At 48.6% G+C, this 26,482-nt stretch overlaps 2 protein-coding genes and 1 long non-coding RNA gene across 4 annotated transcripts in view; 1 reads left to right on the forward strand and 2 right to left on the reverse strand.

The window, feature by feature from the left end:
* LOC105701524 (neuromodulin) overlaps positions 1-25,155 on the forward strand; it is a 61,560-nt gene extending 36,405 nt beyond the window's left edge. For both annotated transcript variants that reach the window (XM_012428337.2, XM_012428334.2), the window contains exons 3-8: positions 4,136-4,279; positions 4,814-4,930; positions 17,241-17,501; positions 20,920-21,096; positions 21,751-21,828; positions 21,991-25,155. In XM_012428337.2, the coding sequence (XP_012283760.1) occupies positions 4,136-4,279; positions 4,814-4,930; positions 17,241-17,501; positions 20,920-21,096; positions 21,751-21,828; positions 21,991-22,035 (822 nt within the window). In that variant the 3' untranslated portion in view covers positions 22,036-25,155. The remainder of the gene's footprint in view (positions 1-4,135; positions 4,280-4,813; positions 4,931-17,240; positions 17,502-20,919; positions 21,097-21,750; positions 21,829-21,990) is intronic.
* Positions 10,047-11,015, reverse strand: LOC105701527. The gene is made up of 3 exons (XR_001104234.1): positions 10,846-11,015; positions 10,514-10,770; positions 10,047-10,115 (listed from the first exon to the last, which is right to left on the reverse strand). It is a non-coding gene; the product is annotated as an uncharacterized LOC105701527 (long non-coding RNA).
* A 146-nt stretch (positions 25,156-25,301) lies between the features above and the next one.
* On the reverse strand, positions 25,302-26,425 carry LOC105701526 (COMM domain-containing protein 8-like). The gene is made up of 5 exons (XM_012428338.2): positions 26,325-26,425; positions 26,073-26,248; positions 25,830-25,991; positions 25,603-25,755; positions 25,302-25,519 (listed from the first exon to the last, which is right to left on the reverse strand). The coding sequence occupies exons 2-5, from the start codon at positions 26,136-26,138 to the stop codon at positions 25,361-25,363; spliced, it is 540 nt and encodes a 179-aa protein (XP_012283761.1). The 5' UTR covers positions 26,139-26,248; positions 26,325-26,425; the 3' UTR covers positions 25,302-25,360.
* Positions 26,426-26,482: the final 57 nt, after the last annotated feature.

Genomic DNA, 26,482 nt, shown 5'->3' on the forward strand with positions numbered 1-26,482 from the left:
TTTATCTCCTCGTTTCCTCCGGAATAGACCTCGATCGGTCTCGATTGATCCTGTCGATTGGTTTTCTTCTCTGAGACTCCGCCCCTCCCAATTTTTTTCTCTGAAATTTGCTCCTGAATTTTTTTTTTTAACGGTCTCTCTCATTTTTTCACCTTTGTAATTTGCCTCGTTTTGTAAATATCGAGCCGGATATTTAAGGCGTTATGAAAGCGGCATTCTGTATATATATATATATTTTTTTTTTTTGACGTCTTGATGTATGTAAATTGACTCTATAATAACGGCTTAATAACCAGAAAATCGCCGTAAGGGGGAACGTCTCAGTAGTTCAGGGATTTCTGGGCAGGTGCAACGCTCGATGATTCTAGGGGAAATTGGACGGTAAATAAATCATTGACTCCCATGAATTTTCCATTCGGTCCCCCGGCGACGAGGAGTCGCGATGCGCAGAACGTCGCGTCCTCGAGGAATCGCTCGTGTCCAGGTGTGCGCGCGTCGCGTGCGTGTACATTTCTGACGCGCGACGTTCGAAAGCCATTGTACACCACCTCTCTTCTCTCGGGGGACACCCACTCGCTTCGTCTCTCTCCCACGCGCGGCGCCCGGCCTCGCTTCCTCTCTCTCGCTCTCACGCGCGCGGGGCACTCCGTCGGCGCGGGTTGGTTCTTCCTTCGCCGCGGTATCTCTATGTGCCCCGTCTGGAGGAGCACGTAAAAATAACTCCGTATTTACATAATATAATGCGCACTCGCCGACTCGCGACAGATTCTTATTAGCCGAGCAAATAATAGGTACCTATCGCTCCGCCTGCGGCCTCCTTTTCTTAGTTTCCTTTTCCTCCTTATTTCCATCTTCTTCTTTTTTTATTTTTCCATTTTTTCCTTTTACCTATTCGCACGCGCAGAAAAAGAAATTACCTGGTATTACTAGAAATTCTACATAGACAGATGTGAACACCTGAAAGTGTCATCGAGAAATATTTTTGTTATATTGACAAGAAGAAAAAACTATTACCTCACCGGGACAATAGAAATTATTTTCTAACGATAACAAATTGTATATCGCTCGTTTGTTTAAACTGTGGCAACAATATTTCTTTGGCCTTTGCTGCAAATTGACTGGCAGAATTTAGCGAGTATTTTTTATGAAGATAGCTCTCCCGTGGGTAAATATTTATGCCGTTGGTGCGATTATTATTGCTGCAAGAGCAAAACTATCGGCTGTGCCGTCCTTTGGTGAAGATAGACATGTACTTTTGTCTGCGCATCTTGTCCAATTTTTCATTTTATATTTTTTTCAACTTAGTAGAATTCTTCTAAACTCTGGACAGGGTATACGTCGTCTTTTCCTTTTTTATATACACTTTTAATTTGAAGTGTCGCCATATTTTTTTGCAAGTGTCATCTTGCATAGTTAGACGTCACGTTTTGTGAACCCCTCGTGACGTAATCTTAACCACTAAACGGGGTAACGGCGTCTGAGAATGAGATTTTTCTCTTTTTTTTTTTCTTTTTCTTTGATTTTTCACTTTTCTTTGACGACGGGAGGTCGATGGCACGTTCAAAGGAGGAGCGATATAAGAGGGTAAAAGGGATAGAAGAGATAAAACAGATAACAGGGGTGCACAGAGGTGAGTAACCACGTGGGGTTATTCATTGAAAGATCTGCCCTCGACAGTAGGGATGGTTTTTTGTTTTTTATTTCTTGTATTTTTTCCTTTGCTCTGACCTCCAGCGAGAGTCGTTTTGTGCTACGCTGTGACGTTCTCGAAATGTCTTTTTTTTTTTAAAAAAAAAAACCTTATGACGTCAATGTGCTATGTTTAAAATGTCACCAAAATTAAACGTTGGGTAGAATGCAAAACTTTTTCGAGTCTGAGAAATGGAGCCTAGAAGGACATTGTTTATTTATTTATTCCTTTGTGCCTCGAGTGCACTCGCCGGCTCGTTGCGCTATTACCCGTAAATGGGACTCGCGTAGAAAAAGATCCATGGAAAGTTCGTAATACCGGCGCTCGTTACGATGACTCAAGAGTGACTTCGTAACTGCGAACTGTCGGCGAGGAAATGTCCTCCCTGACGGTAATGACTCTTCGGGCCGTAAGCGAATAACCTCTCGCGTGATCTTTTAATCCTCTCCCGGATAAGAGAGGAATTCTTATCACGAGAAAAAAAGACATTTGCACTTTTAAGAAAGAACAGCATCGCCGATAAAATTTCACTCTTACCGTAGGAGAAATCGCACCAACGATCGAGCTATTTCCAATTATACTTTTAGAATACAATTATTAAAATTCTTAGGTACCAGTTATGAAGGTAAATTTCCATTTAATGCAAGGAGAGCGATCGAATTTGCGGGACTGGCCCGGTGGATGATTTTTCAGGATTTCCGAGGATTCTCTTTTTCTCGTCCTTGCCGTGGGAGAGAATGACTTTTCGTTGACTCGAAGGAATTTAGGTCGTTAAGTCGTTAGCTTAATGGCCGCGAATTAGCTCCGGCCGAAAACGTAATTCCTGGGTTAACGGCTGATGAGGAACTCTTCGGGGAAATCCTCCCTGATTGGACGATTCGATTATTCATTTTGGCCTCTCTTTTATTTCCTTTCAAGAGGTACTGGTTATCGTTACTTCGAAATCGAAGGGTTACCTCAAGAAATTCTCGTCGAGGCGTCCAGCTGGCCCGCCCGAGTGGTCGAACAATGTGCAATAATAAACGCCCTTGTATCGTTAACGGACCGTCGACTCGTTAACGAGCGGGGAGATAATCGGCGAAAGTGCCGACCGAGGATGGGTATATTGGCGAAGGTGCGGCTTCCTTCCTGGAGGGACACCTCGACGAGCCCCGCCACCCTTGAAGTCGCTCTCGGATTTCTCGGCGAATCGTCACCCTCGGCCTCCAACCCTTAAGGTGATGTGAAAATGGCGTCGAAGAGGTTTTGGTTATAAAACTTATCTCCCAACTCGGTTTACCGAATAGTTTGAAACCTTACTACGTGAATAGGGGGACTATAAGGAAGGTCCGGAAATTCATGAAATGACAATTGTTTGCAAATTTCTTTATAGGTATTTTAAAAATAGTTTATAAAAAATGAAATTTCACGAGTTTCAGAACCTACCTTAGGGTCTCCATATTCACGTTTTAAAGTATGAAACGATTTGAGACACTCAGTTCGTGGAAAAGTTTTATGAACGATTGAGCTTTCAGATGCCACTTTCACATCCCCTTAAAGGTGACGTCAAAGTGGCTACAAAGCTCTTCTTTACGAGACTTTTCTCCGAACTGGGTGCATCGAATCGCTTCAAAATTTACAACGTGAATATGGAGGCTGTAAGGAAAATCCTGACACCCATGAAATTTTAATTCTTTCACTTGTTTATAGGTATTTTTTATTTTTATTTTGTATTAAAAATGAAATCTCATGGGTGTCAGAACCTTCCCTGTAGCCTCCATGGTCACGTTGTAAGGTTTCAAACGATTCGGTAGACTCAGGAGAAAACGTTCATGAACTATCGACCCCACTTTCACATCCCTTAAGGCGGCACGAAAGTCGCATTTTTGACGGGCGAAATTGGCAATCTCATCGACCATCACTCATTTCATCGGATCTAAGAGATTGGTTGAGATTTTACTCCGTGGAGTGAAAACGATACTACGTTATCGAGGGTAGAAAAAATGTGGAAAAATTGTTTAAAAAATGTTGGAAATAAGAGCAACCGGTCGGTGGATAATGTCTAGGACGAGAGTCAGGTTCGACGTCGAGTTTAGCTGCGGATTCCCCGTCTCGCACCAACGGAGATTTCGAATAAATTCGCCTCGAGGTCACTGACCCCTTCGGACCACGTCTTTCGCTTTAACGACTCTTCTCGGATGCCAACTCGTTCGTCGCTGCCATTCCGTTTCCCTTCCCTGGGTCCCCGCGGGCGTAATTGTTAATAACGTTAATTGAACTGGAATCTCGCTAGTAAATCAGCAACTGGGACCGTGCGGAGTGGCTCCTCCTGGACCTGCAAAAGTCAGGAAATGATAAATTCACTCGAGCGGGTCAAACATTTCCAAATTTTCTCATGTTCTTCCGCCATTTGTTTTTTTTTTCTTTTCCTCCCTCTCTTACCTAACGATTGCACGATTACTTCAGGTACCGGAAGACGGGAAAGCGGACGAGCCCAAACAGGAAGCCACGGCCGAGACCCCCGAAAATGCAGAAGTGACGACGCCGACCGAGGCCGCTCCTGCCACCGTCACCTCGCCAGAAACCAAGGAAGCCAAAAAGAAGGACAAGGTATGAAAGAGATTATTCGATGCACTGGAGCGATAGAAAAAAAGAAAAGATGTTAGGCACATGAAGTAAAAAAAAAATATATATATTACCCGGTCGCGTTAATAATTTTCCTGAAAGAATTCAAACAGGACATCCAGGTAGAGGGACAAGAATACACTGCCGGAAATTCATCCATCTACGCTGAGTTACAAAAAAAAAAAAAAAGGTTTTCATTGAATCAGAGAAAATATTTCTTCGAACGGTTCCAAAGAAATATCCCGTCAATTTCATGAACAACGATTTAACAGGAAATAAAATGGAATAAATAAGATGCGACGTTTCTTCCGTGATGACAATTTATTTCGCGAAAACCAGTCGGTCTAAAATCAACAAAATTACGTGTATTCATTATTACACATCGAAAGAAAGAAAATGGCGAAATAAATGGGAACTTCTCGTCTCGTCGTTTCTTTTGAGCGCATGGTGTACGAAAAATGGTGAAATTTTGGGAAGGGCTAGAGTTCCTCGGCTAACCGCCTCGCTCCTTCGTTTCAGCTGAAGAAGAAGTGGTCCCTCAGGTCGATCAGCTTCAGCAAGAAGGATAAGACCAAGCCGGCCCGCGAGGAGACCCCGAAGAACGGGGACGTCACAAAGGAAGAGCCACTGCCCGAGGTGAGTACGGATTCTGGTCCTGGGGGCGAGAATCCTCTCTTCGCCGTCGAGGCGACCTGGCCTCGACGGCTGTTCGGCTCTTCGGGGAGGGACTACCCCGTGGAAAAGCGATTCGGAGATCGGCGTTCGCGATACTCCGGCGGGGGCAATCTTGAGGATAATTTCTACGGTACCTGGAAGAGGCTCGGTCCTAGAGACTCGTTAAATCCACTTGTCGATGGAGATATACACGCACGGGTATGATAAGTAGGCTCGAGCCGGTTCCCACGTGGGCGTCCGTTGGTCCGAGGCGGTCTTCGGGTTCCCCTCGGCCGAGGAGTGGGAAAAACTGGCGTATGAGTCACTTCGATTCGCTCGTAACTCGCACGGGCTTTGCGACTTTCGCCGATCGAGGCCTCCTGCACGTGATAAGGAGCCCCCTACGTCGAGCGAAAGGTGCTACGTACCTGGTGAACGAAAATCTCGGCCACTTCCGGGTGGCGTGGTCCGCGAATTTCGACGGCTTATCCGCGGACCTTGAAATCTCCACCTATGTAGAGGAATCCAACATCCTTACCCGCGCATGGTGGTCCAAGGGGAATTTTTTTATCATTATATGTACTTGAATTTGCATCCGAAGTTTCTTATTAATGTGTGTATATATGTGCACACACTATATATTCTGATAAAAAATTCTAAATCCTTCATCGACGTAACCAAGGAATCTCAGTTTCTCCGTCACTTCCGCCTAGACGAGTCGAAATATGTCCGCGTCTTTCTCGGGATTGTCTCTTCCTGGGCGAGACGGAGACGGCACCAGGGCTGATTGCGAATTCCCCTCGCGTTTCCCTTCTCGAGGCGTCCTATCGAGCGGCGAGGACCGGCTAACCTCGGCTACGACTCGATCTGCGTGTGCGGCCTTTTTGCGGCCCGGCGGAGCGATTTACGCGCGTTAAGGTCGCGACTACGCCTCTACGAGTTGCGTGGCCACGCCTGGCCACGCCGGGTCGCGTCGGACGTGGGGGAGATACCTACGTAGTTTCGCCGCATTTACTAGTATTTCGCGTATGAAGGTGGGGATCCTAAAATTTCTGGAATTTAGTTATACATTTGAAAAATCCTGAAAAGATTGACCCATTGGGCACCACCTCAAGCCGTTACGAAAGGGACATTCCGTACGTACCGAAACGTCATATTTATATTGTTATCTCCAAACTGAGTGCACCGAATCATTTGAAACATCGGCACGTGATATTACGTATACCCTAAGGAAGAAAGCGATGCTCGTGAAATTAGAATTATGAAGAGAAACTACTTTTTTTTTCTATTCGTTCCAGACTGGAATGAAGAACACTTAAAGAAAAAAATGAAATGTAATCTCAGGAGGGCCGCGTTCTTCCTTAGGGCGTATGTAGGATCACGCGAGGAAGGATCAAGTGATTCGGTGCACCTAGGTAGGAGATATGTTTTATAAATAATTCTGACGTTCTGACGCGGATGGAACCACCCTTTGGTAACGCCTTAATATCCCGCGCTCGTTTAACGGCCGTCTCGTCCCGAGTTTTTGCTTTTCGGCGCTTCTACGTCCTTTTGGGCTCCCTCGGCCACGCGATCCCGATGACTCCCGGTGATTTCATTGGGTCATTAGGGACGAAATCAGGCCGAGTGGAAACTAACCGAGACGAAGCCGAGCCGATAACCGGTTCGGTCTTCGAGTCGCTCCTTCGGCCGGCACGCAAGTGCACACGCAACGAGAGACGCGCGGGTCTCCCGGGCCGGCGGGACCGCCGAGGAGGGCCGGGATTATATCGCGTCGCCACTTGGCTGGCCACTCTTCCACGTCCGAGACGGCTTCTCGCCCGATTGACTCTCCTCCCTGCCTTGGCCGCTCCGGGTCTCGCTCCCCGGTAACCCCGAGACTTTTCCGACCCCGTTTTTGCGAGCCGACCCTCCGCCTTTCCGGCCTGAATTTTTTAACTCCCTGACTTTTTACGCTTTCCGGCTTGATTCCTCGACGCCCGCCTTCTCACTCTTCCGGCCTGATTTTTCTTTTTATCGACGTTTTGATTTTTCGACGCCACTTTTCTGGCCTGATATTTTAACGCCTTGAATTTTACACTTTCCTGCTCGATTTTGCGACGCCCGCCTTTTCACTCTTCAGGCTTGATATTTAAATGCCATGATTTTTACCCATTCTGAATATTTTTCGACGCCATTTTTCTAGTCTGATATTTTAATGCCATGATTTTTACTCATTCTGAGTATTTTTCGACGCCATTTTTCTGGTCTGATTTTTCGACGCCACTTTTCTGGTCTGAATTTTTAACGCCATGAATTTTTGCACTTTCCGGCTTGATTTTGAAACTCTGCGATTTTCCGGCCTGACTTTTGTCGATGACTTGATTTCGTCGACCGCGCTTTCCTGGCCTGATCTTTTAACACCGCAATTGTTCACTACCTTTCCTCATTTTCTTATACCTCTTATCTTTCATTTCGGCTACTTGATATCTCGCGCTTTTTGACTTTTTGTCGACTCGATTTTTAGACGCTACCCGATCTGACCTTTCCGTCTTTCGACCTCGTCACGGCGGGACCTATCGCGAAATTGTACACACGGAACGCCACGCATCCGGGAAGTTTGGGCCGTCGAACCGCACGCACAACGCTGCGTTTACGCAGGGCACGGTGCATACGCGATGTTCCGGAGAGAGCGAGGGGGGTTGGATTACCGATTCGTCGGTCAGATAGGCCATTTCCCGTGGAAATTGGACCCGGTGACCTGTCGCGAGGCCATTCAACGCGCCGACCCAGGCGGATCGCCGTGCGACTTTTTTGCGCCCCCTCCTTATCGTCCATATCACGGGTCGTTCCTTATCAATCGAAGCGTTCGCCTCTTGGCAAGGTGTCTTCTGCTTTGGACTCTGGCCAAGACTTGGGTTACCTTCTAATTGGACATCCTTGCCCTCCACCGACGTAAAACACGACCGGGAACCGAGACACTCGTGAAAGGGACGTCGGAACGAAAGTTCGATCAATTATTTCGCCACGGTAGAATTTCCTAGTCTAAAGAGAGATATTATGAGAGGGAGGGAGATAGACGAGGAAACCTTTCCTTAATCGCAATCGGGACGTACGGTGAAATCCATCGAGGGAGGTCGGAAAAAGAAACGGCGACCTGTGCGTCGCCTCTCTCTTCTCTTCCGGGATATCTTCCGTTCGTCTCGCTTCTTCGGGTCCTCTCTCTCTTTCTCTCTCCTCATGGTGACTCAGCCTGTCCCACGCGGGGATTCCTCTTCCCTTGGCCGGGAACCTGGGGTTTCTTCTACGTTATCTCGACCTCTATCCGGCCATGATTCACCCTGGAAGAATCGGTCTATTTTCAGAAAGGGGGAAAAATACGGCGGACAGGGGGAAACTCGTGAAAACCGTGAAAACCGTAAAAACCCATGAAAGTCATAAAAACCACGGAAATTATGAAACCCGCAAAACGGAGACCAACCAATTTCCCTCGTCGCCAGGTATTTCATCGGCCGTTCGCCATTACACATGGGTTATCTCTCTCTTTTTCTCTCTCTCTCGCGCGCGCACGCGTGCGGCCTCTCCTTTCATCTCCGACAAAGAGCGAAACGCGGAAGTCCGACCTCGTGGAAAGACCTGAAATTGTCTATCCCTCGGGGCGTGGCGCGGGGGTGGTTTTCTGATGCAAAGTCCCCCTCGGGGGGGAGGGGACGGTATATGGAGCAGGAGGAAGAGCGAGGTCGAGGGACGGAATCGCGAGGAAGAGAGAAGAGAGAGAAGAGGCGCGTGTGCCCGGCAGCTCTCCGCCGGATTTGGGCGTCGTCTAGTATCGAGCGTCGGGACGCCGGGACGCCCGGAGCTGTTGCCATGGCAACCGACGGCCGAACTCGCGGGGCTTTTCGCACGGGCGTGCACGGCCCGGCAACGGCGCCGCCGCCGGGTCTCCCTTTTCTACCCGGAAGTGCCCCGGAAACCCCTGCTTTGCCACGGCGGATCGCCGGTGGAACTCACGCCGAACCGGTACCGCGGTTCCACGGGGATTTGGCTCCTCGCCTAAGCTGAGGCCGTCCAACGCGGAGATGGAAATTCAGAGAAATTTCGAATTTATGAATAGATAGAGAGTACTTGAGAATTCCATTTATTTTCTGCGGAGTTCTTTCACAAGGGTTTAATCATTGCATACATGAACTAGAACCGTGCAACGCGAGATGAGAATTATTAGAAATTTTGGAGTTTTTTTTTTTTTTTTGGTATCGGTAGATTTCTTTTCCTTTTTTACCCTTCCACGCGATTCTAGTCATCGCCTCGGTTGGAATTGCGAAACATGGAACTAAGAAATTCGTTAACCTTCTTCAGTGTATTCCTCAATAGTTCAACATTCAAAATGGCTCATTTTCTGGGTATTACCCATCGCAGAAATAATCTGAGATTTATAGAATCCGCATAAACGTTCCCATGCGTGAGAGGGTTAGGAGGAAATTTCCTCTGTCCCATTTTCGATACCTAAGGCCACGTATACTTAGTATACGTATGTACACGTGTCGTGCCTAGAGCCCCCGTTTCGGGGGCAGTTTAAGTGTCCTCGGATCCTCTCGGTGCTCTTGGTCTCAACGATGCTTGGTGTCCATTAAAGTCATTAATGGAACGCGGCCCCGATAATGACTTCACCCCCTGTCGACCTCCACTCGAGGATCTTAACCGCCTCTATGAGCATCATCCGATGCCGAAGAGAGGTTGCCCTCGTTATGGAGGATCTTCTTCGATGGGCTCTTCGGGCTCGTTTAATCGGAACGCATCGAAGTCTGGAAACGATGTTGCCAGGGTGAGGTTGTCCACCCGCGACCCCCTGAAACGGGGCGAAACTCTTGAACGGTGGTTTTGAATTCCAGCGATTAAAAAGTACATATATTTCAGAGAGGAAGATGTATCCACTTGGTGGCTCGATATAGACGTTTTACCAGTCGGAGGAAAGGAGACCTCACCCGGAGTAGGGACTCTTCATCCCCTGAAGAGGCCCTGGTTGGGCACCCCGGCCACTTCCAGACATCCCCGCGAGGCAGACTTCTTTTTCCGAGTTTCCTTCGGTGATCGATACCCGCCGGAAGTGGGCTCACCTCCCCGGAGGTGAAGTTCCGCTTTGCAGCTTTGGAACGGAACCGCTCTAACGCGACCTGGCCGCTTCCTCCCCCTGCGCACATCCTGGAAATGTGCATCGATTCGCGCGTTCACCTACGAACGGACACGAGAGGGAGAAAGAGAGAGGAGAGAGAACCCGCCCTCCTTTTCCACGAGTCGCGTTCCTCGTACGTTGTTAAAGGCGGTCGTCGGGTCTCTGCCCTCGGAATGTCGAAATCGATACTCCCCGGCCACCCTTTCGCCCTGGCAACCCTTTACAGTCCTGTTGACCACGACCAGTCTCTCTCTCTCTCCCTTCATGACCATTGATTTATCCATAAACTCTACGCGGAAATTCGTGCGACACGGCAACCGTGGAAAATCCGCGAGAAAGCTGATGTTAAAACCCTTATCGATAACCTCTCCCCAGGGATGATAACGTCCTCCGATTTTCAAGATTACTCCACGTACAGATACAGTTACCGTCTCGCACTTTATCAGCTGTTTGGAGTAACGGGAGCCGTTTTAGCGTCACTTCTCCTCGTTAGTTTCTAGCAGCGACTCGTCGCTCTTCGAGGTCCTCTTCTAGGTTGTCGTCTCGGAGGAGCGGTTTTCCTCGGCTGGTAAAGTCGGCCCAAGGTCTTCCAAATATAATCCTGCGTCTCTTGAACGATGCTGCCGCGCAGTGGCGAGGAGAGGAAGCTTTTTAACACCTTCTCGTCCTGCCCCTAAAAAGGAAAATCGTCGATTTCCATGGATGGACTTTAGTGCTAGAAAATTGGATCCAATATGTTATTTCGTACCACTTGGTCTTCATTCTGAGCGATGGAAAATGTATTCCTAAATTCTCCTCCGCCAAAGGTGGAACTAAATTTCTCCTGGCTTGTCCTATTCGACCCTCGACCTGAAATCTGGAACGCATGTATATTTTGCAGACTCGATTATAGGGACGATATCGACTCGAGGATCCTCGTTATTAATACATGCGCGTATCCTCAGTGGTACAAGGCTACGGCTAGTGCCGGCTATTTATAGGGATCGGCTTCTATATTTATAAGGACTTGCGGAGCCGGGCGCCGAACATAACCTAGACGCGTTTCGCGGTTCTATTTCTCGCGCGGAACACCGCGACTCCAGGTATACTCTCTCCGTCTCTGTTCCTCCTCTGTACCAACGTGCCCAGTAATGGCCTCGGCTCGAGTTTCCTACGAGATTTCTCACTCGACTGCAAATACGAGAATTAATCCTTACGAATCGTTAATATGTCTCGAGTATCGATGTCACCCTCGCTCGGTATCGTTGTCCAACGGTAACTCGCCCGTGTCGCGTCGTCCGCCATCTTGTTTCCACGTCCACTTGTCGGTCTAACTTGATAATTGAAGTTATACCGTATAGAAAATTGCAGAGACTTGTAGGGATCTCACAGTCCCTTGGAGCTTTTCTTTTACCTTGTTATCCATGTTCGTTTAGCGAGGATTAACCCTAACCTTTCTTTCTTTTTTTTTTCTCTCAGTGCACCCGAAGTCAGACGATTCGCTTGAATCGCGGGTTAGGTAAACCTTGGTTAAGGATTTTAACTCGTTTGTTGGATGCCCTAAAGATGCGGTTCGGACCTCTCTCGGCTAGGTTCCCGGCGTTCCGGACCATCGAACGACTCGCCTCCTCTCCCGGGCGAGGTGCACCGCGGACACCTCCGCGCCCGTGACGGTCGACGTGCGTGTGCGTCGGTGCCGTATTCCGCTCGGCCGGCTGGCCAGGAATAGAACGGCGGTGTCGACGCGCGGTTTCGCCGCGGACGATTTTTCCCTGCGAGCCGGTCGGCTCGCTCGCTCGAGAGAGAGCTCAAACGGAACTCGGAAGAAAATCCGAAGAAAGATCACATGGGTCGTAAGAAAGGATCATAGGGAACAACGCAGAAATTACGAGAAAAAATTGGAGAGAAAACCACAAAGGCTTTTCCTTTCACTCTTTCTCTCTAGCTGCCGCATCTACGTTATTCCCTCATCTCACTCTTCCACTCCTAGAGTATGAAAACAGGCCCTTAGTACCGCCCGCATCCCGTAGAAATATCTCGCTCTTTCTCTCTCCCACCCGTTCGACTGCCCATCGCTCCGTCTCCCTTGCCGCGCGCCCGCATCTCGTCTATTTTCGCCCGCATCTCGGGTGTATCGCGCTCTCGCTCTCTCGCGCTATCCGCGCGTATCGCCGTCCTCGTCTCGCCGCGTCGTGGGCGATCAAGTCGGATCGCTCGGTCTCCCTCGTCTATATAAACCCCCGAGCGCAGCAGACGGACTTCGAGTACGGGCTTGGCGCTCGATCGGAGCGCACTTGAGGTGCACCGAATTTCGTGATCGATCCTCGAGAATCGACCTCGTCTCTCTTCCCTCGTCCCTCTCTCTGTTTTTTTATCTCTCTCGATTTTGGCCCTCCGTAGAAGAGACTCCGGAATGGACGCGCGCTAGATAAAACCGCGCTCTCGATAACTCTCGGTCGGAAGTCCGAGGTCCCCCGGAGGACCTTAAAGAGTGGCTGTTGGGCAACTCGAGGTCTCTCGGGAGAAGCTCTTCGGAGATAACATGGAATCCGTCGCAAAAGTGGGCCGCAGCGTCGGCGACGGTGTGTGTAGGGCCGCGAGCGCCCTGATGCGGGGGACCCGCCGAGTTTTGGCCGCGATCCCGCTCATCGGAATCCCCGCCACCTTCGTCGGGACCGATGATCCCATCACGGTACGGCACCCTTTGAAAAAATTCATAAAATCCATGAAACCCAGGAGAGTAACTGCTAGTGGACGTTAAGGTGATATGAAAGGGTCATTTTGGATATATCGAACCGTCAAAATGTTTATTAAGCTTTTCCCAAAACTGGGGCCACCGTATCATTAAAAACATCAACGCGTGATTATGAAGGTTCTAATGAAGGTCTTAAAACTCCCGAAATTTTATTTTCTGAAATGGAACTTTTTTTTCGGCATATCCGGGATGGATAAGAAATTTTCTCTCGAAAAATGAAGTTTTAAATTATTCTGTATTATTTAGTATGAAGAAGTGTTTTATAAATATCTTAGCTGGCATGTACATGAAACTTTCATAACACCTTGACACTGCGAGATGCGCAATAAACGGCAGTTCCTAAAATTATAGTTATTACAAATTGTATAGTGTATTATAGTATATCTCGATTTGATGTACATTGGCGGACATGAATGTATATTTCTGTGCATACGGTGCTGCCAGGGGTACGATAGGCAATCATTCGTGTCCGCCTGTGTACGATGCAAATTGAATGATTATTTTTTAATAACAGTCTCTATATATAAAATCTTAACTGGCTTAGAGATAATAAACGCTCTGCTTAAGTTCCCGGACGTGGGGAAATCTTTTTCCACGGCAATTTCATTCGAGCACGGGATTTTCTCTGGTAATTCGATACATAGAATTTTTCCGCCAGTTATGGAAGAATCCAGGACGGTATAACTCACCGCAAGGGTAAGGCGACACTCTTCAAGGGTGCCTCAACGGGGCGAAAATAGACCCTGAGTGTTTTCCCCGGCGAAAGCCGAGGGGAAAAATACTTTCTCTCATCGACAGACCCTCGTGTCGAAGACTCCCTTAAAATAGAAAGAGTCGCGGCGAAAGGTCAGGATCGGTCTCTTCCGCGTCTCTCTTGCCAGCTCTCTATATATACTCCGCGCGTCTGGTCGACCCTCCTAAAAAAAAAACAATAAAAAATAGTAGATTTTCGAAAGGGGCGTCGTTATTCCGGAGGGTGTAAGCCTCGTCGCCGAGCTCCCCGCCTAATTTGCAATTCCCTCTTCTCNTGTATTTTTTTCCCCATTGGAAATAGATACCCGGGTTTTTTACTTCATGTCGCAATCCTAGTCACTCGGTGGTCTTCATATTTTTGTAGCTCACGTGCTTCTCGTATATCTAACGATGTTATCTCATGAAATGTAAGGTGGAAGTACACCTGTAAGGGAAATTAAAAGAAACTGAAAAAGGAAGGACTTTTTATAGAGGACTTCAAAGAGTTCATCGCTACCAGCCTCTCGGCGTGCCGAGGCGCATCGGCAGCGATTTATGGCGGGCGATAGCGATCGAGAAATGCGGAGCCGTTCTATAAACGCGATCGCTCTTTTATACGTCGCTCGATCAAAAGGCCGGAGGCTAAACCCGGCGTGTTTCACGCTCCACGTCGAGGCGTTCGTTCCGAGGAAGCTCGTAATTCTGTCTGACTCGACGTAAGATTTGCCCTGCAAAGCTGCCTCTTCCTCTGGGAAGAGGATAACGGCATCATCGGGGCCGGCCTTAATCCCATCCAATCCTTGCCCATTGTCTTAAACCCATCCCCGTGTAACTTGCACGCCTTAAAGCTCGAATTTCGTTCCGCCTTCTAGACATTTAAGACCTTACCCGGAGCTGACGTTACGCGTCGGAGAAAATATTCGGATTTCAATTCGCTTAGTCGGATCGCTAGTTAGGTTAGGTCGTCGCCTTGCCCGTTTAAACCGTCTAAAATCTATCTCTTGAACCTTGGAATTTTGTACCGCATTTTCCTAGATATCTTGTAGACCTTCTCTCGACCTGACGTTTTATACCAAGCGAAATGTGAAATATTTACGGCTTGTTGCTAGGTTAGGTTAGCCTTATCGGCACTTTTTCCGAGCGTGATCCGCCATGGATGAGCGAGGAGGAGACATCGAGCCTCGATTTTACATTCGTTCACGTCGGCTCTAAATCTCTGACACGCTCTATCGTGGAACACGCCTTTCTGTCGATCGGCTTTATCAGACCGATGCGAAATTACTGTCGGACGCGCTCCGGCGAACCGAGTAAACGCGCCGTTTCGCGTTTCCGAAATAAACGTCGACACGCTCGTCTCGACGGTAGAAATTAATTCTCTACATAATATACTAAGTAATTTGACATATCCCATCGGTCACAGGAATTCATTTCCGACACGATACGTTTAATAATTCCAAAGGTTCAATCTACCTAGGTTAACTTTCAAAATTCACGGATAAAAAGAGGGAACTTTTGGATTTACGTGATTACATAAGAGTAGAGAGTATTCTCGGAGGGTGTACTGAGAGAAAAAAAAACAGAAATGTGCATTGCTACAATAAGATCCTGCGATAGAATACGTCCAAAGAAATGTCAGGTAGAGGGAAGAAAATGCATTTAAATCAACGATATATAATTCTTTCAGTCGACTATTCTTTCTTTCCCAGTGTTCGCTCGAGGCGAGATGATTGAGCGATATCGCGAAAAGAGCGATTGCTTGAAAGGAGTGCCCGGAAGTAGCCCTAATGCCGCATTAACGTCCTCGTGGACGAGCCCTAAGCCCATCTTACGGAGAGAATCCTCGGTGAGCTCTTCCCGATTTCATGGATTTACTCGAGTCTGAGAGAGAGAGAGAGAGAAACGCCATCCTCCGCCCTGGACTCTTTGTCGTCGACGAGCTCGAGCTTTAAGCAGCTTTCCTCGGTTCCCAGGAACACCTTCCCGACTCGGCATCCTCTCGAGGCCCTTGAAATACAAGATTTCGATATCTACAACTACCGCCTGGGCGATAACGAATTTTCCTCTATTTTTAAACCGCCTTAAATATACCCCGAGGGGTGCACTTGGCGCGAGACGCGGCCGAGTTTCGCGACAAGTGCATTTGGCGTGCGACTGAGTTCCACTGCGATCTCGCGTGTCGATCCTAGAAGATGACCCACTTGGGTCGGCGACATCTCGAGAAATCAACGGCGAGGTCGAATCTCCTTCGAGGATTTCCCAGGACGATTTCCACGCCGGGAAGTGGGCAAGCCGCACAATGGCGCGGGCTCGTCGCCAATTTTCCGAAATATGCGTGGAAGTATTACCCTGGTGGTCTGCCAACGGCGCAGCCTGGAATTCTGCGAGCCGAGGATGTTTATTCCGGTCCGAGTGCGGGGGTGGCGCGTCCTTCCTCTCGGGTCCAGGATCGTGGATTTCCCTTCCTCGCGGTTTATATTTGGCTCGGCGCCGACGAAGAGATTCGAAAGTGTCTTCGAGAGTCCACTATACCAATCGACGGTCACTCTGATAATATCAAGACTGTATTTCGGATTTTTCATAATCCACATTTCCGTCTTCCACCCTCGCCGGTAATTTCGCATCGAAACGGCGAACGCGGCCTTGCAGGGGTGGATTAAATTTTTTTTAAACCCGAAGACCTACCCTCTGCAACCGAAGGAGAGCGAGGGTGACGCGACTCGGGTTTCCCAGGGAGGCCTATTCCTGTTTTTTTTATTTTTTTTTTCCTTCGATAAGTGTCGCTTCTCCTAGAAATGGACCTGGAGGATTTGTAATATATTTGTCGTTATCGAGTTTTAAAATGGAATCGACAAATGGGGGTGAAGGGAGGATAGAGAAATTGCGGAAAAAGGGACTTACGTCTCTTGACACAGTGACACGGTTGGCCACCCCTGAAGACGAGGGCGAATCCCCTCTTTTTTTAGAGTCTCTCCCCCTCTGGCAAACCTTTCTCCGCGAAGCCTCCGGTACACAGGGTACTTCGACCTCCACCGACTCGTTGTTCACCCTTCCTCGGTGTTTAAGCTCCCCGGGACTCACCCCTACGCGACAACTGTCGCTCTCTCCGCCGAACAAAAAATAATAGTATGGTTGAACGAGCCTACCTTTTGTACCGCACTCGCCCGTCGTCGCCACGAGCGATCGGGTTTTTTTATTCTCTCGGCCGAATCTCTCACCCTCTCCTTCCTCCGGGGTGAGCATTAGGGATTGAAGTCGGAAATTGCAACTAGCTGCTGGGTGGGATCTTCCAGCAGGGGTCGGGCACCGCCATCTTGGATTGACTGCGTTCTCCAAGATGGCGGCGCGCGGACATCTCGATAGTGTTGCCGCTTGATAAATTACCGTAAAATGCGGCGAAACTCGATCGCCAATGAATGATTCATTTGTCCTCAGGATGGGAAAGAGGTCGAAAGCATGATGACAATCCCGCTCTAGAGGTTAAATTCGGAAATTGCGTCTCGCATGTGGGATCGAATCCGAGCGCGTCGCCATTTTGGAAGACATCTCGCGCTGATTCAAAATGGCGGCGCACCCGACTCGTGCGAGACGCGCGAACATCTCGATAGCGTCGTCGTGTGATAAATTACCATGAAAGGCGTCGAAACTCGATCCCAAATGAATAGTCCACTTGTTTGCAGGGTGGCGAGGAAGCAGAAACCGCGGCGGCGATCGCCGGCAGCCCCACAGAGGAGAAATCCGCCGTGAGCAGTCCAACGGGAGCGGAGTCCGGGCCAGGTGGCGCCACCGCGGCCGAGGCGAAGGACGAGAAGTCCGCGGCCGCCCCGGCCGAGGAAAAGAAAGAGGAACCCACCCCCAGTGCCCTGCCCACTCCCGTCCCTGTCGAAGAAAAGAAAGAGGATAACGAAAAGGTCGAGGCCGCGCCCGCTGATAAACTCGAGGTCAGTCCGGTGCAGGAAGTGGTCGCGGTAGCAGGCCCGGTAGAGGGCCCGATAGGAGCTCCCCGCGCCCAGCCGATCGCGACGCCGTCTGTCATTGAGAGGAAAACCAATGAGGACGCTCCCTCCACGGTCCCCTCGAGCCCGCCCCCGACCCCCATAGACCCTTCGCCCCTGCAACAGGCCCACCAGGTCGGGGCTAGCGCGTCCGCTTTAGCGGAAGCGCTCAAGTTGCCCGCCCAGGCCAGCGCCGCCCGAGAGTCCGCCTCCTCGCCCACTTCCTCGTCCTCTCCGTCGTCGCCAGTCCATCAGGCACCCCCCCATAGGCTTCCGACCCAGGATCATCCCCAAGAACCTACGCCACCAACTGGTCAGGGTAAGCCAGAGCACGGAGCCAGCGAGGGAAGCCCCGAGATCGGTGGTAAGGTCGTCGAGGAAGCGACAGAGCCGGAAATCACCGCAAAGAATGTTTCGTCAGAGGTGTGTTCGGCCCCCACCGGCAAGATGGAGGAGAAGGAAAAGGAAGAGCAAGAGTCCAGGTCGGACGTCGGCGATTTGGTGATAGATTCGGAGGAAGGACCCGTTCCGGTATCCGAAGAGGTTCCCGAAGACAAGCCCGAGGTTGTATCAACGGACCACCTTGACCTTCCCAAAGAGATGGTGATCGTGGAGACCGTCGAGGAGGTGTCGCAGGTGGACGTGCCACCGGAGCAGGTCGTCGCCCCCGATGTGGTTGTCCTAGAGGAGGCAGAGGAGACAAAGAGCGAGACTACCGAGAGCGAGACCGTCGTAGAGGAGCCAGTGGTCGAGGTCGTCGCGGTTGTCGAAGAGGTCCTTCCAGCGGATCAACCGGTCGCGGCTGGGGAAATTGGGTCCGAGGTCGTCGTTCTGGAGGAGATCGTGGAAGACGTTTTGCCACAGGGAAGCGGAGACGTGGAGCAGAAGACGCAGAAAAGCGAGAGGATCCTCGTGGCAGTGGAACCCGAGAAGGAGGAGCTCAAAGATGAAGGGCCCACAAACGAGGAACTGAAAAACGAGGAACCCAAAAACGAGAAACCCAAAAATGAGGTGTCCAAAGACGAGGTTCCTCCACCCCTACCGGAATCCCCGATCCCGGTGTCCCAGCAGTCTCAGGAGATGCTGAAGTTCATGGCGTCGAACATCGAGGAGGAGCCCCGAGTCACCGAGGATGGCGCCTGTCCGTTGCGTCCGAAGGACTCGCCGCACCCTGGCGAACAACCGACCTCGACCGTCTCCGACCTCGAAAAGGAGGTACCGGTCGTCGATAATCTAGTCGATCTACGGGAAGAAGAAACACCAGATCCTGCGATTGCCCCTCGGGATGCCCCGGTCCCTGGCGACGAATCCCCCTCTCCCTGTCCGGAAGAACCCCACGTTTCTCCCCAGCTCCCAGAGGAACTCCCAGACCCCCGGGAGCCGATCGAGGTCCCTTGCCCCGCCAGCCCCGCGGCCTTGCTCCCGACTCCACCCAGGAGTCCCACTCCCCTCGACGCCGTCCTGGCCACGAGAGAGCGCGCGCAGGGGATCCCGACCTCGCCCCCCGTTGACCCGGAGCTCGTACCGAAGGAGAGGTTTACCCAGGAAACGGCACTGGAGGTGGCTAATGGCGGCCCGGCTTCTAGTGCCTTGTCGAGCGCCAACGCGCGGATTGCCCTCCAGGAACACGAGCAGGTGACTAGACCAAGAACCAACTCCTGGCATGAATGAGGTCGCCGCCGAGAGCACCCTGGTGCCCCGTTCCAAAGCATCTCCGTCAGTACGCTCCGCGACTGCCTTTCTCCGTGGTGACCCGAGGCGCGTCGAGTCCACCTGGTCCGTCCTTGGTCCTGGTCCTTCGTCTCCTGGTGATTCCTTGATTAGTTCTTTCTGGTCTGGTAATTCCTCGCCCGGAAATTCCTCGTCCAGTAATTCTTCGTCTACTCATTCCTTTCTGGACCCGACGCCCATGAAATTTCATTTTTTTTTAACTGTCGAAAAACAGATTTCATATTTTTTATACAATATTTTTAAACGTCGATAAACGGTTTTCAAACTTTGTATTTAAAAAAAAAATGAAATGTCACGGGTGTTGGGACCTTTCTTAGGACCTCCAAATTCGTATTACGAGACGTGAAACTATTTGGTAGACCCGGTTTAGAGAAGAGTTTCGTAAACGATCGTTCCTTCGGATACCACTTTTGTGTCGCCTTAACCCAAAGTCCAGTAACGACCAGTCGACTCAGTCTCCTCGTCAACCCGAAGTTTCCGAAGAGCAGCCAAAGGATGCGAGTCCTTTCAGGTCCCCAGGATATCCCGGAGTTCCTCGGAGAAACTCGAGTTCCTCGGCGACGAACCCCCTAGAGTTCTGTCCTCTCTTTCTCTCTCTCTCTCTGTCTCTTTCTCTCTCTTTGTATTAACACCTCTCTGGCGCTTCGAACCTCCTTGTGTCCGTCATACCTGTGTTGTTTGCCTCTTGGTTTTCTGACGAGAGGAGATTAACAAAACTCTAGTGCTCTGGCGACTTGTAGCGAGGGAACGAAAGTCGGCCCCGGAGGAGAGGTCGGAGGAAGAGGATGCACCGGGATACCGAGTTGTCGGGACCGCTCATCCGAGGTCTCGTCTCGGAGCTTAACATTGAGACATTCGCTTTGGGCATCCGCTAGACGCGAGGACTCATTGATAGACGTACTCTCTTAAGGAACTAACCCTTCCCGTCCCCGATGTCGTGTGTAGTCATTTTGCATTTTTGCTTTTTTTTAATTTTATTTTTTGTACAAGCGAAGCTTTAATAACGACAGGGTAAATTCAATTAATGCGAAGGTCGTACAGCCAGAAGTGAAACGTTTATCTTATCGGAGTACCTACTTTCTATTTTTAACATTAAATCACAATTACAAGTCGAAGCATCAGCCGGTACAAAGCTCTTACTTCTGGCGCACGGCTTTCCATGTATTCCTATTATTTTTTTAATAGGCGTAATGGCTCGGGGCCTAACGTCTTAACCGTAGCGACCCTTCAAGAAAGTCGTCCTCCACCTCTCGGAAAATGCATCCGGCGTATGTGAGCATCGTGAAGCATCGAGCTGCATGTAGAATTGTTGCCTTGTCCGGGGGGATCCTTCGTCTCTGTGTTGCGTCGTGTGTCAGTGATCCTGTCGAGGCGTCCTTCGAATCGTCCGTATGGTCCCCTAGGTATAGGTCGACGCGAGGTCCCTTTATACCCCACCTCCTGGAAGAACCCATGGGGAATGTCCTAGATGGTCTTTGTCCTCGTTGGAAGTCGGAAATGAGGCGAAACCGACAGGATCGACCTCGCGTAGCTTGTCCGTTTGCGCAGCATGTCTGGGAACAGTCGACCCTGACGGACTAGGGTCCTTAGATTTTCTCAAATTACCTAATAAGAAGAGTCTCTCGTCTTTCAGAGCAAACCCGAGGTCAAGGCTCCGGTCGAGAACGCCGTCGCGAAAGAGGTCAGCACGACGGAAAGCGTCGACGAGGCCCCGACAAGTCCGCCACCTGCAGTCCCTGTTGAGGCCCCTGTTGCACCTGCGCCTGCATCCGCACCTGCAATCACCGAGGACGTCGCCTCAGTCACCAAGGTACCTCGACGTTGGCTCTCGTCTTCTTCGCAAGATAGAAAATATCTCCCTCTACGTCGAGTTTCCTCCTTGAGGTGTAATGAAAGGGTCATTTTATATATATATATATNCGGTACGTGATTATGGAAGCCATAAGGAAGAACGTGATGCTCGTGAAATTTCACCAACAAAAAACATGTCCCTGAGTCTAGTCTAGGATAAGTACATTTGTTTTTTTTTTAATTATAATAAAATTTCACCAGCATCGCCAGCTTTCTTAAAGCCTCCATAATCACGCGATGAAGTTTCAAATGATTCGGTGCACCCAGTTTGGAGAATAATTTTATAGGTATTTTGTCGTTTGATTAAATGATCCTTTTATAACACCTTAACGTGGCTACGATTGAATTGCTGCGATCAATCTGCGCAGTTAAATCGATGGCTAACACGGATTTATCGTTCCGTGGGTAGCCATTTTTTACTCGTTAAATATGATGATCGCCTGATGATCATCCGCGTTCGAAGAACGCGGGTGATTCTGGAGGTCCGTTGACATTGTAGAGACGTTGACGATCTAGGGAGACTACTGAGCGAGGGGCCATCTGACTTTTTGAATGACTATGCTCTTGATAAAATTGATAAAGGCTTTGCCTAATAGCGATTTGTTTCTTGCAGGCCATAGAAGAGATCGACATAAACGAGAAGGCCGTCGCTGCGGCAGTAAACGAGTCCATCGAAAGCGCCACCACGAACGTAAGTATTTTATACGTTAGTTTGCGTATCTTCTTACTTTAGTATACGTATTATATACGTACATTTTCCTGCGTTACTCTGAAGACCTAGAGAACGGAAAGAACAAATAAATTGTTTAAATAAGAACGATCGTCTAACTTGAGGCCAACATTTATGTTTCAGGAAATCGTCGCCGAGACACGCCACCAAAACATACTGAACGAATAAGCGCGCCACTAACCGAATTGTATTTTGGAAAGAAGAAAGTTCTTTTCTCTCGTTAAAACCAAAAAAGTATATTATATAGATATGTATATTTGGACCATTCCTGCAACTAAACAGAAAAATAACGTTCTTTCGTTACGAGCGAGCAGCAAAAAAGGAAAGGAAGAGAGCCGAGCCGAGGGAAGAAAGAGGAGGAGAGAGAGAGAGAGAGGGACGCCGGCGAAGGGGCCCGACTTGCGACGCGCGTCGCGACGCAGACTTTATAAGTAGATCTATTAATTATTAGACACGATATATATTCGATGGTAGGCGAGCGAAGGATTTTTGGATAAACTACGGTCGAATAATTTAATAATTGAAACCTAGCGAGAGGGGCGCGCGAGGTGTCGGAGAGAGGGAGAGAGACTCTCGGGACGCGCGATCGGTCGTTAAGCCGGTCACTTAAGCGACGATTTATTAATGCTACTACGTAAGGGGAGCGAAGTAACGAGAGAAAGAGAGGGAATAGCGAGGGAGGCGAGAGGAGGAGAGAAATCGCGAGGGGCGCGGAGGGATGAGAATTTTAACATTGGGCGGTGCCCATCGCAGGCCACACTTACCCTGCAGTGTAGAAATTTTAAAGTGTCATTAATTGTTATTAAGATAAGTAATGTGCGCGCGAGCAACCATTGCTTGGCGGACGAGCGACGGGAGCGATGAGAATTGATGCGAGAAAGCGAGCGTGCGCGCAAGAGAGAGAGAAAGCGAGAGAAAGAGGGACTTATTCGGGGGGTATATCGCGAGGCCGTGTATACTCCGAGGGGAAATACTCAAAAGGGTGGCGCCCTCCCATTACGACACTACTATTGTACACTGAGAAAGAAAGTAAGAGACGAGGAAAGATGGCCTGAATGGGGGTGAGAGAGAGAGAGAGAGAGAGAGTGAGGAGGTGTGCAAGGTACGCAGTGTCTGCTCGGAAAGAGATGGAGGAGGAACAACGGCGTGGCGCGTGCGCGCGAACGGGAGCGAGAGAGAGCGCGCGAGGCGAGGCGAATGTGCCCGAGCGAGAGGGATGACCCACGTTAAGGGATCGATTGAGAAAAGCCGGGCCGCGGGCGAGAGAGAGGCACAGTGCGCGTGGTGTATGTGTGCGAAAGAGAGAGAGCGAGCGACAGGGGAAAAGGGTAACGAAGAAACGCTGAGGGAGATATAGCGAGCCATTAAGCGAACGCGACGCGGTACTTCGGGGAAGAATGCTTTCTTCATCTTCTTTCTCATTTTTTTTTTTTTCATCTTTCAAGAACAAATGTCATTTAAATGCGAATCCTCCGTGCTCTCCTTTTTATTCAACGCCGAGTGAAATGCGGCGATTACTCGTGGCGGCCATTTTGAAATCCGGGATAGTGTCTCCTTTAACACCGTCCACGATTAAACGGAATTATCGGGAACGATTGGAAGTGGTGTTAAGGCGATGCGAAAGTTACGTCGAGGAGGCCTCGTTTATGAAGCTTGCAAATTGGGTTTGCCGAATCATATTAAATTTACATCGGGGATATGGAGGCTATAAGGAAGGTCCTGACGCCCATAAAGTTTCAATTTTTTTAAAATTTGTTTATTGATATCTTCAAGATTTTTTTATAAAAAAATGAAATTTCATGAGCCTCCAGACCTTTGTTGTTAGCCTACGTATTCACTTCGTAAAGTTTGAAACGATTCGGTACACCTAGTTCGGAGAAAAGCTTCATGCACGACTAACTCCTCGGATACCGCTTTCACGTCCCCTTAAGAGAAATTGAAAATGCCCCGCTTCTTAACACATTGCGTACAGGTCACGAGATATCTCGTACATAGCAAATCGAAACTTGTGGCCGGGTTACGATATACCTCGTAACCCGGTCACGAGTTAAAAAATGTGCGGACCCTGGAAGCGCGTTGAGCGAGCAGAGTGCCGTACGCAATGTGTTATTACTGATCTTATAATTTCTACCACCAGAGAGCGCGAGAACTCGCATTTCACCCGCGAAAACGAAGACTGGACGTTCACGGAGAGAAGGAGAGGAAAGGAACTCACGTACACACACACTCACTCTCACACACACACGCAAAGTAAAAGTAATACAGTAAGTCGAGCAATGTAAGTGATATATAATCTAGAGATAGAGAGACGCGTTCGTGTAAATTCGGCGTTCGTTCGAGATGCTAATTCTCCATACCGAGAGCACACACACCTACGACGGAGCCTATCGTAATTTTTATGATAATAATTAAATATCGCCTAATTAATACGATTACGATTACGGAAAACGAGAGAAGGGGAGGGAGGAAACGGAGCCCGCACAACCACCGCCACACTACCGACACAAACTACGAGCCACCGACTTAAGGGGAAAGAGGCAGAGGAGGGGGAGGGAGGGGGAAAAAGAAAACAAGAAAATAAGAAAATTAATAAACAACGGCACCTTTTTCAAGTTTTTCATACGATGTTTCTACGTTTATACGGATCTCTCGCGACGTTAAAAAGTAATTGCGTAAACGAGTGATTTTTTTATCGAAGCCGTAGCGTAGGGATATAATTAAACTTAACGAACACAAACACGCCATTCTAGATACGCTCTCCGGGTCGGAATATCTCTAAGCGTTTTCGAGCCGACATTGATTTTAAAACGACACACCCTCACACACACATACATTTAAATATACGTAAGGAGGGAAGAATGGAAATTAAAAGTTGTATAGTAAACCCACTGTAATGGAATTTAATCATCGTCCGTGGGAATGATGTCTACAACGAAATTCGCCGTTTTCTCTCGAGAATATACGTGTAAGACTACCCTTCGACAAGAGCGGACCTTGTTTTATTTCGATTCTCGGACACGACTGTTTTGCGCATCCAACACTGTCAATGGTTCTCTTTGAGGCCATCCACGAGGCAACGATTCGAGCTCGAATTTGTCCCGTTTGCCTACCCGTCGTCGTGGTAAGACTTTCTTTTCTTTTTGGAAGTGAGCGTTTGCCTCGCGGATGCTTCAACGCGAGAAGAAGAAAATACAGTCTTCGGTATCTTTGATCAGCAGTTATAATAGTAACTAAACTATTCTACATTTATCTATAACGTATAATAAACTGTGAAACAAGTGTACGATATCCAGGTGTCAATTGTCGTCCCGGTCTCCTCGATGGTTCGTGTCACCTTCCATTCTTGCTACGGTTGCAGTTTGTCGCTTTGTTGGACTTTATTTCTATTTCAATGTCGGACTAACATGGTGCGGATATCTTAAGGAGCCTGGAGATTTTACCTTTCTTAATTTCATTTTATTTCCTTCGTACAAGTTTAGAGAGCTACAGGATATCATGGCTTAATGCTTTCTAGTGCATTTATTACGGTCTCTAGTTCTTCCTTGTTTAATTCCATCCCTACTATGTTACGTTCTTTACGGTCTTCCACTATGAGATCTAACTGTAAAACTGGTTCTCTCAATGTTGCTAGCTTACTGGAGCCCATTAACAACTGAAATGTAACGGTGTTGTGCATTATCTTAACAATCTTTAATAGGTATCTGGTTTATGCGTGAATAATAAATTGTCATTTACCCTTAACCGCCAGTCAAAGTCCGTTAAGGTTGGTAGGATTTTTTTGGACGCTTTCCTTATTAACACATTAGTTAATTGTTCTTGACGCAGTTTCAAGCAGTTAACGACGCAGCTCCTGACTTCTTCTGGCAACTCAAGATACTCCAGAGAAGCCTATAGTTACACAATTCGTGTTAGAAAGGCATGAAATTTTATTAAAGGTATTTTAAAAATCACAATAGCACTACCTTTTCTTCTGACAAATATAACAATACTGGATTTTGTAAGAGTGTGGAGATAAGAGCGTACGCGGTATCGTACTCTTCTCTACTCCAATTTATAGTAGTACTGAAGTCCTCATAAGCCACTCGTGAATAATCGCAAATTTCGTCGATACATGCATGCAAAAACTGAAATAAATTTTGGATCCAGTTTCAAGAGCTGTGTCAAGTACTGGGTAATTATAACGCATGGAGTAATGTCAAACTAACTTGATTCAATGCGGAGGATGTGATTGTGCTGAACAGTTTAACGTAACAATTACGATCGTTTTCCATTCTTGCCTTTTTCAGTAAACGTCACGAATTATTATAACCTCAAAATCTCCGTTTGACAATTCACTTACATGTCAACAATTACAGGTCCTCGTGACCATGTGATTTCCATACTGTAGAATATAAATTTGTTGGCTGTACATAAACTAAATTTTTCTGAAGAAAGTTCTGAGCGGTACAAAATCGTACCTGAATAAATGTTAATCGTTAATGAATATCAGAGATGAGTTGGGAGATTGCTCACGGAAGGGATCGTGAGATCGCATCCTGTGCTGCCCTCTGGTTTCGTACGTTAGCTTTCACCGTTTTTTGCCCCCAAGGGCGGCGCAACGAATTTCTGATATTGA

The sequence above is a fragment of the Orussus abietinus genome, unplaced genomic scaffold (genome assembly GCF_000612105.2).
Source record: "Orussus abietinus isolate OABI.00-Male unplaced genomic scaffold, Oabi_2.0 scaffold263, whole genome shotgun sequence".
Classification (NCBI taxonomy): domain Eukaryota; kingdom Metazoa; phylum Arthropoda; class Insecta; order Hymenoptera; family Orussidae; genus Orussus; species Orussus abietinus.